The sequence below is a fragment of the Aphanomyces invadans genome (genome assembly GCF_000520115.1).
Source record: "Aphanomyces invadans strain NJM9701 unplaced genomic scaffold supercont1.3, whole genome shotgun sequence".
NCBI lineage: Eukaryota > Oomycota > Saprolegniomycetes > Saprolegniales > Verrucalvaceae > Aphanomyces > Aphanomyces invadans.
The window spans coordinates 822,456-835,378 of record NW_008580148.1 but is presented as its reverse complement, the minus strand read 5'-3'; the positions used below and the strand labels follow the sequence as shown (position 1 = coordinate 835,378).

The following is a 12,923-nucleotide window of genomic DNA, read 5'->3' as shown; positions in this document are numbered from 1 at the left end:
GTTGTCGGGGTCGTCAGGTCGAACGGCAGAGTAGCGCGCACGCTTATCTTGGCGTTGCTGTTCAAGATTTTCCAGCAGTGCGACACCTTGATTGATGCTCCGAGTCGTTAGTTGTGTTGACTGCTGTGACAACAGGCTTGCTCTACGAGCCATTTCGTCGGAGTCAGTGTGCTTTGGTGCGAAGTGACTATATTTGGAAATGATGTAGTGTTTGCTAAGAGCATTCAGGGACTGACGAAGGATAACCACCAAAGGAACTGATCCAATCATTCGCGTTGTGCAAAAACTTAGACCAGTGGTAGCATCTCTCACCATAACATTCATGACTGACCATAGATTTTAGTCCCTCCAAGAGCGTATGTGGGTGCAAATAAAAAACTCGAAGACTTGATAAACATTGGATTTGTCTAATGTCTCTAGTTGCACGGAACGGAGGAAGTAATTGTGGAATCATCCACTTTTTATGAGGCCTGGACTATGGTCATCCTACTGTGGAAGTGCTAAATGACCATCGCACTTGTTGGGATCTCCCGCAGCGAGGGAGCTGTCAACCTTTCCATGGACCTCACTCCCAAGACACCGTCGCGCTGCGTAGCATCGCTGGCGAACACCCACGAGTTCCGCGTGGAAAGATAGTTAAAATATTAGAATAAGGTGATGAAATCAGCTAGCCAAAAAAGATCTAACACGTTCGCATGACGCTGTGGGCGTTGGTGGCGGGCGACACGATGCGAGAAGTTTCCGCGTCCAAACTGCGGGTATACCGACGGCGTGCGACTTCGACAGCGACGGCAGCAAGCACTATTGCCCAGATGAGCCACAGATACGGCACGAGCAGCGTCAGTTTGAGGCCAGTTCGGTCCTCAGCGCAGAGCGGATTCAATTTATTGTCGGCGACGATGTTGCAGTGGGGGGCCGCGGTGTCTTTGATGAGCCCGAGCACAATCGGAGACGGGACGTCTCCGAGCACATGGGACAGAAGCGTGTTGATCCCGAGAGCGAGGCCGCGCCGCCGCTTGTCGACCGACAGGATGATCGCGACAACGGACGCCGGGACACACCCAAAGAGAAACGTGAGAGCAATCGAGAGTGCCGAGATGGTGAGGGCGAGGCCATGGTCCAGGAGGAGCCAACTCACGACGAGGAAAACTGTCCCAAGGGTGAGCATGAGGCACAGCTGACGCGTCGCCATGTACACGCGAAAGTCTTCATTGTCTGGCTGGCTCCTGCAGCTTCGGTCGAGAAAAAGGCCGCCGAGGAGGGTGCCGATCGTACCAGCGACAACGATAATGGCGCCAAACACCATCGCAGCCGACTTTTCTTCAAAAAGGCCCATCCCAATGAGGAGCGATGGACCAAACGCGCCAAGGCCAGAGATGCTGAAAACGTACGCAGCACTGCCCATCGCCACAAGCATGAACAACGGGCTTTTTAGGATCGCCCAGATTTCGATATGGACGGCAATACGTGGTGCAAGGAGCGGCGACTTGGACTCTTTGTCGATTGAACTTGCCATTCCCGAGATGGACATGGAGGGCTCGACGAAGGACAGCGACGATTGAAAAAAACTTTCTTGCGCAGAAGTATCGACAGACATGTTGGAAGAGGAACCGGCGGCAGAAGACGGCCGCGTCCCACTCACTTCGATCACAACCGACTTGCGCTTTGTGTCGGCCGCCATGTGGCCTCCCGCGAGGTTGAACCGCTTGGGGATGCAAAACATGCACATCAGAACGAGCGGCACCATGAAAAGTCCTTCAAAATAGAAGGCCCACGGCCACCGAAGCACCGACGTGGCAAACATGGCGCTGTAGAAGTATCCCGCCGCCGTGCCCACAGTGATGCCACAGTAAAACACTCCCAGCCACAGAGTCCGCTTGGCAGGAGGGGCATTGTCGTCGATAAAAGATGGCGCGATCGCTTGAAAGGACGACTCACCGACCCCGCTGAGGATGCGACCGACGAGGAGCATGGTCAGGCTCTGAGCCGAGTCGGCCAGGCCACACAGAAACATGGCCACGACCCAGACTGCAAGCCCCGCCGCAATCAGCACAAATGGCCGGTAGTAGATGGCCCAGTAGCCGAACGCGATGCTGAAGACTGAATACCCTGCAATAAACGCCGAGACCAAGAAGCCGAGCCATGTACTGACCCCGCTGCTCGCCGCGCCGCCGGCGGTCGCGTTGTTTGCGTTGGCGTGCAAGACCGACGAGATGAACCCTTCAAACTGCAGTGGGGAGCCCGGGATGATGCCTCGATCAATGTAGTTGAGCATATTGATGGCGCAGAAGAGCACGAAGATGCCCCCCGCTGTCTTGATCTCGACCATGGCCAACAATCCAAACTGAAACCTGCGTCGGCCTCGATATCATTCTCGCCGTGTCACACCCAGCTGGTGTTCGCGCAGGTTCAACTTGGATACAAAAGTCAAGATAGTTGAACGGACCAGGTAAAATTCCACCAAAAAAGATTCGTTCGAAATCCAGAGGCGCACGAAAAATGCGAAAGAACCGTCGTATATTTTGAACGGCATTGTTCGACCAACCATACAAATCCCAAGTGGCGCTGCGGCCCACCGCTCAAAAAGCGCGGTCTGAGATGTACGTAATGTGCTGTACCTGCAGGACGCCACCGCGGTCGAGCGGGGGCAACAGCAGGTTGAGCCGACGGAGAATCCATCCATCGCGTGAAACGAACGGCAACAAGTGGCGGTCCTCTTAGCGATGCCGGTGGTAGGGATGCCGCTCCCGCCGCCGCGCCACGGAACGGCGTCTCTGTACACCGACCACTTGGCCACGTGCGGTTGCTGGCCGCAGTCGTGGACTCGTCTACCGTGTGGCTACTTTAGGCGCTGTCCCGATCGACACGTCGTCTCCGTTCCAAGCGCTGTTGCGCAGGACTGCGTATACACATCGACTGCAACGTTGCGAATGGGCGGGCCGGTATCGATTCCTGGTTCTGACATCCGCGAACACCCTTCGACACAACAGCGTGGCGGCACGGCGCTGACTCGTCCAACGTGGCAAGATGGCCGGTGAGTAATCCGCCGTTTTGCGAGTTGAAACAGTGGCATGATGCAAATGTCGGAATTTAAATAGTGTGAAAACGTGGGCAAAAATAGTGTATATCGAGACACTATTTCATGGTACTTGTATCCGAGGAGACGCGATGTTGCGTGAGATGACCAAGGTCGCGATCGGCAAGGTCGAGAGCCCGAATGTAGACAAGCCAGCGGGCGACGCAGCGCGAATACGAAGCAACTGTCCGCCTGGAGACCATGTCCGATGCATCGAAGTGACGTTCAAGGCACCGCCCATCTACTTTTCCCACCTGTCGTTCCAAAACTACTACGCCGCAATGCTTCGGATTGATCAAGTCGTGCAAGGTAGAGTGCTCCAACTGAACTTGTCGCTGCCAACGCGTTATATCAACCACAGGAAGATGCGTCACGATCCTGGATCGATTCCGCCTCATGCAAAATGCACACCACGAAGATGACGCCCAGAACTGGCATATCATCAAGCGCGAGGAGGTTGCTTGCAGTGTTACGTTCACGTTCTCACAACTTTCTCCCAGTTTGGCGCTCCCCTCGATGTCGCCAAGGCCGAACATTTCATCTTTTACCTGCTCCAGCCGTCTCCTCTCTGGGAGAAGGTACGCATGATCGTGCGCATAGACCTTCACATGGCCATAGTGGGAACTCCGGTCGATCAAGCTCTTCGAATCAACGGACGCCCCCGAGATCATCCCCAAGACACTTTTGTCCCTCGACAAACCGACGGCCGAGAATTCGTCCATTCATTTGTACCGCAAGTACACGGTCAACACGTCCGGCGTCGCACTGGATTCCAAAGACATCAGCGGCCACGCCACTCGTTTTATCGATCTTCTGGCGCTGCTGCAAGCCAAACTCGCCAAAGATGTCAAATAACTCATGGAACAACTCGCTCATGTCGTCATCAGCTATCCTTTCCGCTTGGCCGCCTTGAGCAATAGGATTTCCTTGCGGCGCTGGTCGTACCGGTCCGTCGGGAGGGTCTCGCACACAACGGTTGAACAAATGTCGTTGGCCGCCATTTCGACCACGACTTCGTAGCCTAGCTGCGTGACTAGCGTAGGCACTGCCTTGTCGGTGGACTCGCGATGGCCTAGCTGACCGGCCTTGCCCTGCCCCCACGTAAACACCCGACCCGTGGACGTTCGCGCCATCGAGTGCGCTGCGCCGCACACAACGTCAGCAATGTCACGGCCGCATAGCGCTGGGACAACCACAGGGAGTGTCGCACATCGGTACGACGAGTCTGTGCGCGCGTCGTAGCCGTCCGTGAGATGGGGGTGGGCGGCCATAGCGCCGACGCCGAGGCGGCCGTTGGCTGCGCACCCCCACGAGTAGAACTGACCTAAGCGCAGCATTGTCGATTTGAATATCCGCGCTGCCGGCACATGTGGCTACCTCGATCCTGGACGCGGAACTTTGCCGCCACGACCATGTGATTGGTTTGGTCGAGATGTGTGGCGAGCCGCAAGACTTGGCCGTGACAATGCGACACCATCCCGACGAACGGCGCCTCGTTCGTATCAAATGGATGCGGATAGATGTACGGATCGCCCTGGGATGTATCTTCCTCGAAGGACGACGACGGGCTGACGGGGGCGCGCTGGTGCAGGAGGACTCCCGCGGCGCCATGCTGCAGCGCTGCGCGAATGAGGCGGGGCGTGTTATCTGGTCTGTGAAACATACGAACGTCCACAGGGCCCTCTCGCGACGCCAAGCACGTGTTTACTTGCTCGTATCGGGCCACGTCAAGCAGGAAGACCGGGATGTACAAACCTTCATCCACTGCCAAGCACATTGCCATGAGATGCCGCATGGTGGAATATGGACCACCTGGCAAGTCGACCATGAACGGCTCCGTATTGTGAAAATCAAACCCGACGACGACGGCGAGGGCCCCCGCTTCCTGCAGCGCAACAACCTTTTGTGCAAGCGATGCCGTAATGCAGTCGACGACGTTGTCTACACCACCACGCTATCGAGTCGGTCGGACACGAGAAGGAGGAGCCCTCACCTTGGCGTAGCATCGCTGCTTTCATGCACAGATCGTCCGGGGTGAACTGAATGAGGGCGACTTGATTCTCGATTGATGGGGACATTGCTAGGATCGCGTCACTTGCGATGCACGACAAGCAAGGCGGCACCTGCGGAAGACACGCCCACCAGGCTCGACCAAACGCCGCGGTTCGTCACGCGGCGGCTGGTACTGGTCGGACATGTCGGGACTTCCAAGAGGACGGCGTTCCCCGCGATGAGCTCGACGTAATACCCTTCAGGCGGGCACACGTCGATGCAAACGACCCTACGACGTGGCGTCGAACACACAGGCCACGATCGATGACGGTACCGTCCAGCGATGTCGATGAGGATTTCATCGACGATGTCGTTGTAGCAAAGGGTGCCGGTTTTGACGGCAAGTGGCCACTGCAACGATTGCATCGACGGATGCTCTGTTTTCATGCGGTCCAAAGATGGCACATAGTCGTGGGCACGGTTCACCCAGAGCTGGTCTAACAACGACAAAATGGACTGCTCGATCTCTTTCGAGTCCATCGAGTCCTACAATCCATTTGTCATGCTCGTGGCATGGATCAAGAGGCGTGGAGTCGAATTCCCACCATGTTCGACGACGTCGAGGCAGACGACTGCCGGCCGTCGCTGTCCTAGGATCGCCATGAGTCCCTCCGTGGCGCAAGAATGGCAGGTTCACCATGCGCGAGAGAGTCGCGGGCTTGGGCAAGTCCGCCTGGTCGTCTTCACAATCGTCAAAGTGAAAGCCCAGCGAGACGACTTGCACTTCGTCGAGACGTCGCATCGTGTCAATCGAGCACGCGTGTTCGGCCAGCATGACAAAACATGAAAACGCCTTCTTTTCGGGCAAGTCGAGCCACACGCTTGCGCCTGGTGCATTGGGTCAGCGATCGACGGCATGTCTGGGATTCGTACCTTCCGCCACGGTGTGCTCCGCGCCAATGGCGACTTTGCACAGCCCGAGGCCACTCGCACCGTCCTTTTCCACAGGCTGAAACGCGGGCTCTGTGTGTTCGCCCAGCATACGCCCCCAGTCGCCCCACTCAAACACGCGCTGGTCCACTGTCAGCGCCGTGCTGCGATTGCCACACGCTGCAATGGATTGGACATGGCTCAAGCCGGCGACTGCCCGCGGTTCGTGGGTGAATGTAAACGCCGAGTGCGCCAGTCGCTTCTCGACGTAGCCCACTTCAAACGGACAGTCTAGGCCGAGTCCAAGTTGGCCATCCGACCCTTCGCCCCACGAAAACACTTGGCCGTCCGTACTGAGCACCATCGAAAAAAAGTCACCGGCGGCGATTTGCCGAATTGGAATCGGCAGCGCGTCCTGCTCCATGTCACCGGTGAAGTACGGCAACTTCAACGGAGCGTCCAAGTATTCAACCGAGTGCCCCGTTCGCTCGTCGTAGTACGTCTTGTACGACCGACCGCCATGGCGTGCCCGAAACACTCGAGTGGATCCGTGCCCTATGAAGGAGGTCATGCCCCCCTGCGTTCTCCCTGGACAGACGCCAGTCACCTGTCTGGCCATGATCATTCCATCCCCAACTGTGCACCATCGCCGCCGTATCCAAGACAAGGCAATGGCCGCGGCCGCAAGCGACACTCGCGACGTCGACTTTCAAATCAATGTGTTTTGGAACCGCGTGCGAAAACGTCGTCGATTGCGTGTCGGGGCTATACATGGGCAGGCACTGCCCCCACATCATCCATCCTTGGTCCGTGTCCACAAACGTGCAGGACGAACTGACAAAGGCCTTGCGCGACCGCACACCCTGAAGCTTGAGCTCGGCGACCATGTCTGCGCCGCGACCACTGGTTTGCTTTGACAAGTTCCCCGAGCCAACGCCAATGCCTATGTCGTTGGTTGCGAGGGTTATTTTCGTTCCTGTCACAAGAGGTTGGAACGGCACCTGAACCAAACGTGAGCAGCGCGCCGTTCAATGCCATGCGTTCCACGGCGGCGCGTTGCATGACGGCGACAAAGTTCTTCTTCTTCTTTGCGTAGTTTTGGATCGTAATCGCAGCGCCGTTCATGGTTGAATTCTTGGCTGCGCGCTTCTCGCCCATCACCCGTCGTGCGACGTGACGCTTCCACATTGCTTGGATCTTGACGGTGGCCGTGGCTTGGACCAGGCTCTCGATGCGCAGGTTCTCGGACGGGTTCATCGTACCTAGCAGCGTCTCGTACAGTTTGGTTTGCTTGGCGAGCTTGGAGTAGAAAGACGAGTTGGCCAGCACCGTCGACGGGTTCAGGATGTCACCAGGGATGAAGTGCCGAAGCACGTACACCACTGGCTTGTACGTGAGGCACCACGCAATAAATTCGGTACGCGGCAGCGACGGTTTGGTCACTTGGTGGCCGTCCACCATGTCGAGACAACACGCCGACGTGAGCTCCTTGGCAATGTCTCTCGTGGACCGCCCAGTGGCGTTCCAAGTGTCTTCCAAGCCAATCGTGATCTTTTTGAGACCGTTGACGGCACTGAAAAACAGAATAGCGACGTCGCTCTCCTTCAAACGCTGCGCTGTCTTGTGCGTGAAGAGTGTGCAGAGCACGTCGAGTTTGTCCCTAAGTGACGCACTCGTCGACGTGCACACGGCAAGCGCCGCAAGCAAGTCCATCACGTGGATTTTTTCTGACTCTGGCGTTGTCTTGAGCGATTCAAAGAGGTACCGCAAGTACAGGTCGAGATGAGGTCCAAGTCCCATCAGATCTCGGAACTCGTCCACCGTACAGAACGCTGTCTTTGTCGTCGCACTCAGCTTGTCTCCAAGTGCTTCCACCTGACTCACGGTGACGCATTTCGCCAATGGAACAAACTGCGGAAGGAGCGACACTTGCGTGCCGTCGTAGTGCAGCGAGCTGGGAGTGCTGCCCATGTTGCCTGCCGTTTGAAAAGACGCGATATCCGGATAATTGGATCGCTGGGTTTGGAATTCCGGTGGAAGCAGGCAAGTGTCGGGCACTCAAGGACAGCAGCGGCTACATCGAGCTGAAGCGGGCAGGCAATCAACCCGTCAACCTCAATCGCGAGATCCGTCCCGTGTGCGACTCGACCAGATCCCTGGAATGGCTCGGACGGTGGCGTTTGGTCTCTGCTTGGAAGGATCGCCACTTTACAGTTGATGAAAAATGGAGCGAAATTCGATTGAATTTCGCTGAATATTTGCATTTTTTCCCTTGACGTTCGAACACTATTTACCAGACTTCAAGCTCGAGACAAGATGGAGCTCGTCCACGGCGACATCTTTCGCCAGATTGCAGGCCACTTGGGCACGCGGGACCTGAAGTGCATCTCGATCACATGCCGAATCTTCTCCGACATGGTGCATCACGACGACTCGACACTGTGGAAGGACCAGTTCTACCGACGATGGAACTCAGTGAACTTCAAGCTGGACCGATCTGTTCCCTGCATCGTGTCCGAGATGGTGCGTCAGGAATTCAACTCGTACGTTCGAGTCTCTCATGCTAAGAGCGTTCAAACTCACACAACTTGTCAGGGACAGCGCTTGTTTCCGGTTCTTGACACATCTTGTGCATCGAGTTCCCATGTTTGCCGATGTCAATTACACCCATGTGACGGCCGGACTGGTTCCCCAACATCGGTACGTTCCTTTAAACCTGTGCGAATTTGAATACACCAGCAGGTTCCGCGTCCTTGAGTACGCCACCGGCCATTCGGACGCTCCACTTACGATAGCCTACGACGGCAACGCTGCGGGTGCTGACCGATGCGTCCGTGCGAACGCGCCATTTTGGACAGACCTCCATGTGACGGTTCATCGGCGCCGCGGTGGTCCCGGAAGCGATTACTACGCCGTGGGAATAACTCGACATGGGTACTTTGAAGTCAGTATTCGTCCTTGCCCTCCATCCTCCACAGACCAACCACGGTATGGGTGCGCCATGTCTTGTGTGGCCGTAGTACTCACTTCCGCCTTGGATTCCTTTGCATAGGTCCAACGTCTTTCATGCCCAACAAGGGATCCTTCCTGAACTCAACTGCGTCGCTATTGGGGTAGCTGACCAAGATTTTAACGTGATCCGGAACCAGCCAGGTCCCTCTCCGCACGACACATCGCCTCGGCCATCTCATGCAATGGCAGGTTGGCGGGGGATGTCTTTTGGCTACCACAGCGACGACGGGCATGCCTTCCATCGATCATCTCATGTACGTTGACCCCCATCTCGACCAGTCTACAAATCCAGCAGGGCCAACCGTACGGACCAACGTTTGGCTGTGGGGACACAGTCGGGTGCCTGCTCCTTGACCACTCGTCTATCGTGTACACTCTCAATGGCCAAGCGGCTGGCCCTCCCATCCCGTGCAGGCCGACCTCGCCGTTGTTTCCTGTCGTCGGCGTTGACACCTCCGACGCGATCGAGTGGAACTTTGGCCAGAATCCGTTTGTGTTTGACGTGTCGCCGCGTACGAGCGACAGCATCTTGTCCTGCTGTGGCTGACACACCCGTGGATTTAGAATGGGAAGCGCAGGACACAAACATCGACGTGTTGTGGGCAGCTTGCCGGACAGCAACGTACCTGAGCGACGACAGCTCGGACGAGGATGAATCTTGGATGCACAACGCCGCCATGGACGGCTACAACTTGACCAACGATTCCGACGACAGTGATCCATTCATCGAATCCATGGACGAGTTGGACTGGTCCCTCGACTCGGCCGTCGACAGCGACGATAGCGACGGCGAAGAAATGTAATCGCGACGTTCAAAAGAACCAGAAACACGACGTCCGAGCGCACGTGGCCCCAGCGAGTCTGGGCCAGCCCAATTATGCTGGAAAGTAGACAAGTGAAGCGGGTGTACGCTTCTGAAGAGTCCGAGTCGCGATTGCTGCAGCATACATGAGTGGGTCATGCACCTCTCATCCAGTTGGTGTACCGCGGCGGTCTGTGTTGCGGTGGCACTCGATGGCATGTGCAAAGACGACAAACTTAGCAGCTCCGCCTCCTTCTCGACGAGGTGGCAGTCCCTGGCTGGCTATTCGATACGACCTGCACAAACCGCGGCATGTTGGAGCGGCGTTCGACATGGCACTGGCTGGCAAGCATAAATATATCGATATGAATTAAAACACGCGAGAGCCAATGTTGCTGGTCACTTCGTCGTCGCTGGAGGTCGGGGTCGAGTACTTGCGACTGCTTTCCATGCGCGCTTTGACGACAGCTATGCGGCGCTGCAGAGGCGTCAAATCGACGTCCCCGCCACGCTCCGCCAGGGAGTACTCCGTGTGGCTCGAAGACTGCCTGATACTTTGGATCTTGTTGCGTATCGATGCTTCGTCCACTGCATGCACGCGCGCTGGCGGCGGCATGACGCCACCGCCTCGAATTGCCCGAGGAAGCGCCAGCAGCACGTCCGTGTGCCCGAACGCAGCGGCCAGTGCACGGATGTTTTCGCCCTTGGCGTTCGTGTGGCTAACGCTAGCCCCCGCGGCCAAGAGAGCGTCAACGACCATAGCATGGCCGTGGATTGACGCCATGCCGAGCGGCGAGTTGCCATCGCGAGTACGTCCAGCGTTGGCATCCACTCCTTGGTCGAGAAGGTACTGCACCACTTCGATGTGCCCGCCAACGGAAGCAACAAGGAGCGGTGTGACAACGTTAAACTCGAATCCCTCTGGGGGAGACGACGAGGCGGGTGCCGGGATACGATCCTCAACTTCGGTGACGTCCAAGTTTGTGAGTCGACACATCGTGCGGATAATGTCAAGGTTGGCTCCCTGGACGGCAGAATTGACGAACTGATGGCGAAGGCCATGGTGTGTCGACAATAAGCGGTCGGCGATGGCGGACCAGTTGGCGATGACGACGCGATCAAACACGGCAAAGTCTCCAGTCACGCACACGTTGGTCACGATGGCTTCCACGTCCGCGGACGGGGCTGTGGTGATGCTGATCTCAAGGATGCGGACCGCTTCTTCGTCCCCGCGCGCAGCAGCGATCGCGAGGTCGCTCGACGACCTTGCACGACGATCGGGGGCACTTGGCATGGTTGGATGACTTGTGTCAAAAGACCGCTTGTATGTGAATGCCGTTGCTTGGGCAGCGACATGTTGTGAGTTGGATCCGCATTTTATTGCATCCTTAATCTTGGGATTTGTATTGGTCTATGATATATAAAAAACAAGATCTATGGATCCAGTCAACATTCCATCCTCAAGTGCAGACGGTTGATCTAACCGAAGGAATGCCGGGACCACTTCCATGGCCTACGAGCGCCCATGCAATACATGAATACGCATCCTGAACAGGTGACACGCCTTGGCGACGACCTGCCAACTTGAGGTTGGCTCCGGGTGTGTGATAGATGGATGGGCTGCCAAAGAGGAGAGGTATACCATACATGGTCATTGCTCGGTGAAGTGTCCTGTACACTCCTCCAACATCGATCGGATTGGTCCATTTCTTAATCGCGGCATCTGATTGGCTAGTATTCGTGACAGGTATTTTACTGAGACTTTGAGAAATTGCGTGCGAAAAGCAGGCACCCCCGATCCGCGGGATGGACAGCCCACCAGCATGGAACACCAGGTTGTCGCAGGAATCCGAGATTTTGATAAGTTTTCTGAAGAGTCGGAGGAAGACACCCCGCAACGCATGTTGCGAAGATATAGCAAATCTCGATGGCGCCGTCCTGTTTTCGTTCTGCTCGGGCATCAGCCAATCAAATCGATTTGCCAATTTATCCGGCAGTTTCGACGAACATTCATGACACCAACATCCAAATTTTCGCGAAAGCGCGTGTTTGTGTTCCTGACGTGAAATAACCAAATTCTCAATGATGTACTTGTACGCCACCAATACAACATCAGCAACTGCTTGACATCGCTTTCACTTGTCAAGTTCTTAACCCCCGGAATGGCATTGCGTACGCAAGTGCTACCGCCCCATGCAAGGGTCAACTCAGGACAGCGATCGGGTTTTTCGAAAAGTACATGAAATGGACTGCAGATGTATAGTATGCGCGAATTTTTTTCATACTCGGAGTTGCAGCATACGTAAATTTCCAAATATGTAGTGGTCGGCGCTGAAGGGCACCTATGCGATATTCTGAGGTGTCGACTTTTTATTGTTAAACGTCATGGTTATATAAGTTAAACCTCAACTGATTGTCGTTAATCAAGCGTTTTTCCCATTAGGTAAAACCTCCTACATTAATCGGAAAATTCGTACGAATAAATGACATCATACAAACATCAAGATATCCTTGTGTGCCAAAATGGATCGCTTGGTTTAACTTCGATTTAACCGTACAATGTGTTGATGTACGACCTGTTTGCTTCGTTTTCGTGAAAATTTGAACGGCATGTTTTAATTGGAAGGCAAGAAGTCGGTACTGTGTACTCCACCAAATGTCTCTGGCGTAAGGTCGCGAGCGCGGCGAGCTATAGCCAGTGCTGCCCTCGCACGGCATTCGCGAGCCAGGTCGCGATGGACTGCCGCCCAACAGGTGCGCAATGCAGGTTGATCTGGGCGGGGTCGTGCACTCCTATTCATGTGTGGACTTTGTGATGCCTTGGTCAGAGTCATGTCAACATTGGGGCGAGCAACGCCGATGCATTGGACGGCGACACGATAAGTTGACGCGGTCGCCGTCAACCGCAGGAGATCGACTTTGGGCGTTGCATGTCCTCAGTGGACATCATTGCACGGAGGCGTGGCGTTGATCTTGCCCGACGCCAAGGCCAAGTCACCACTACCCATGTCTTGAGGCGCTTGCCGACAAGAGCGCTCATGACAGCTCCGTGACCCCGCAGCATGTTGAAGACGACGATGGAATTGAGTCTGTGTTCAGGATGTCGATGTG

At 55.7% G+C, this 12,923-nt stretch overlaps 5 protein-coding genes across 5 annotated transcripts; 3 read left to right on the top strand and 2 right to left on the bottom strand.

Annotated features, from left to right (window-relative positions):
* Window positions 1-600: 600 nt before the first annotated feature.
* Window positions 601-2,337, bottom strand: H310_01939 (hypothetical protein). Its single transcript, XM_008865287.1, has one exon. The coding sequence runs from the start codon at window positions 2,327-2,329 to the stop codon at window positions 683-685; it is 1,647 nt and encodes a 548-aa protein (XP_008863509.1). The 5' UTR covers window positions 2,330-2,337; the 3' UTR covers window positions 601-682.
* Window positions 2,338-3,138: 801 nt separating this feature from the next.
* On the top strand, window positions 3,139-3,960 carry H310_01938 (hypothetical protein). The gene is made up of 4 exons (XM_008865286.1): window positions 3,139-3,385; window positions 3,438-3,532; window positions 3,577-3,654; window positions 3,695-3,960. The coding sequence occupies exons 1-4, from the start codon at window positions 3,169-3,171 to the stop codon at window positions 3,929-3,931; spliced, it is 627 nt and encodes a 208-aa protein (XP_008863508.1). The 5' UTR covers window positions 3,139-3,168; the 3' UTR covers window positions 3,932-3,960.
* On the bottom strand, window positions 3,911-7,969 carry H310_01937 (hypothetical protein; the record flags this gene model as incomplete). The annotated part of the gene is made up of 11 exons (XM_008865285.1): window positions 3,911-4,400; window positions 4,454-4,840; window positions 4,889-5,017; window positions 5,070-5,156; window positions 5,200-5,357; window positions 5,403-5,614; window positions 5,674-5,718; window positions 5,766-5,956; window positions 6,002-6,553; window positions 6,606-6,941; window positions 7,000-7,969. The coding sequence occupies 11 exons, from the start codon at window positions 7,967-7,969 to the stop codon at window positions 3,964-3,966; spliced, it is 3,504 nt and encodes a 1,167-aa protein (XP_008863507.1). The 3' UTR covers window positions 3,911-3,963.
* Window positions 7,970-8,303: 334 nt separating this feature from the next.
* On the top strand, window positions 8,304-10,201 carry H310_01936 (hypothetical protein). Its single transcript, XM_008865284.1, has 7 exons — window positions 8,304-8,541; window positions 8,594-8,698; window positions 8,741-8,986; window positions 9,051-9,151; window positions 9,200-9,264; window positions 9,306-9,522; window positions 9,575-10,201. The coding sequence occupies exons 1-7, from the start codon at window positions 8,315-8,317 to the stop codon at window positions 9,811-9,813; spliced, it is 1,200 nt and encodes a 399-aa protein (XP_008863506.1). The 5' UTR covers window positions 8,304-8,314; the 3' UTR covers window positions 9,814-10,201.
* On the top strand, window positions 10,148-11,134 carry H310_01935 (hypothetical protein). Its single transcript, XM_008865283.1, has one exon. The coding sequence runs from the start codon at window positions 10,202-10,204 to the stop codon at window positions 10,859-10,861; it is 660 nt and encodes a 219-aa protein (XP_008863505.1). The 5' UTR covers window positions 10,148-10,201; the 3' UTR covers window positions 10,862-11,134.
* The last annotated feature ends 1,789 nt before the right edge of the window (window positions 11,135-12,923 follow it).

Excerpts from the sequence above, each read along its gene's own strand:
- H310_01939 (XM_008865287.1), bottom strand. The coding sequence starts at position 2,329 with ATGGTCGAGATCAAGACAGCGGGGGGCATCTTCGTGCTCTTCTGCGCC.
- H310_01938 (XM_008865286.1), top strand. The coding sequence starts at position 3,169 with ATGTTGCGTGAGATGACCAAGGTCGCGATCGGCAAGGTCGAGAGCCCG. Across the intron at positions 3,386-3,437 it reads GATTGATCAAGTCGTGCAAG|GAAGATGCGTCACGATCCTG; the intron begins GTAGAGTGCTCC and ends TATCAACCACAG. Across the intron at positions 3,655-3,694 it reads CGTCTCCTCTCTGGGAGAAG|TGGGAACTCCGGTCGATCAA; the intron begins GTACGCATGATC and ends ACATGGCCATAG.
- H310_01936 (XM_008865284.1), top strand. The coding sequence starts at position 8,315 with ATGGAGCTCGTCCACGGCGACATCTTTCGCCAGATTGCAGGCCACTTG. Across the intron at positions 9,265-9,305 it reads CCTTCCATCGATCATCTCAT|GGCCAACCGTACGGACCAAC; the intron begins GTACGTTGACCC and ends CAAATCCAGCAG. Across the intron at positions 9,523-9,574 it reads TGTGTTTGACGTGTCGCCGC|AATGGGAAGCGCAGGACACA; the intron begins GTACGAGCGACA and ends CCGTGGATTTAG.
- H310_01935 (XM_008865283.1), top strand. The coding sequence starts at position 10,202 with ATGTTGCTGGTCACTTCGTCGTCGCTGGAGGTCGGGGTCGAGTACTTG.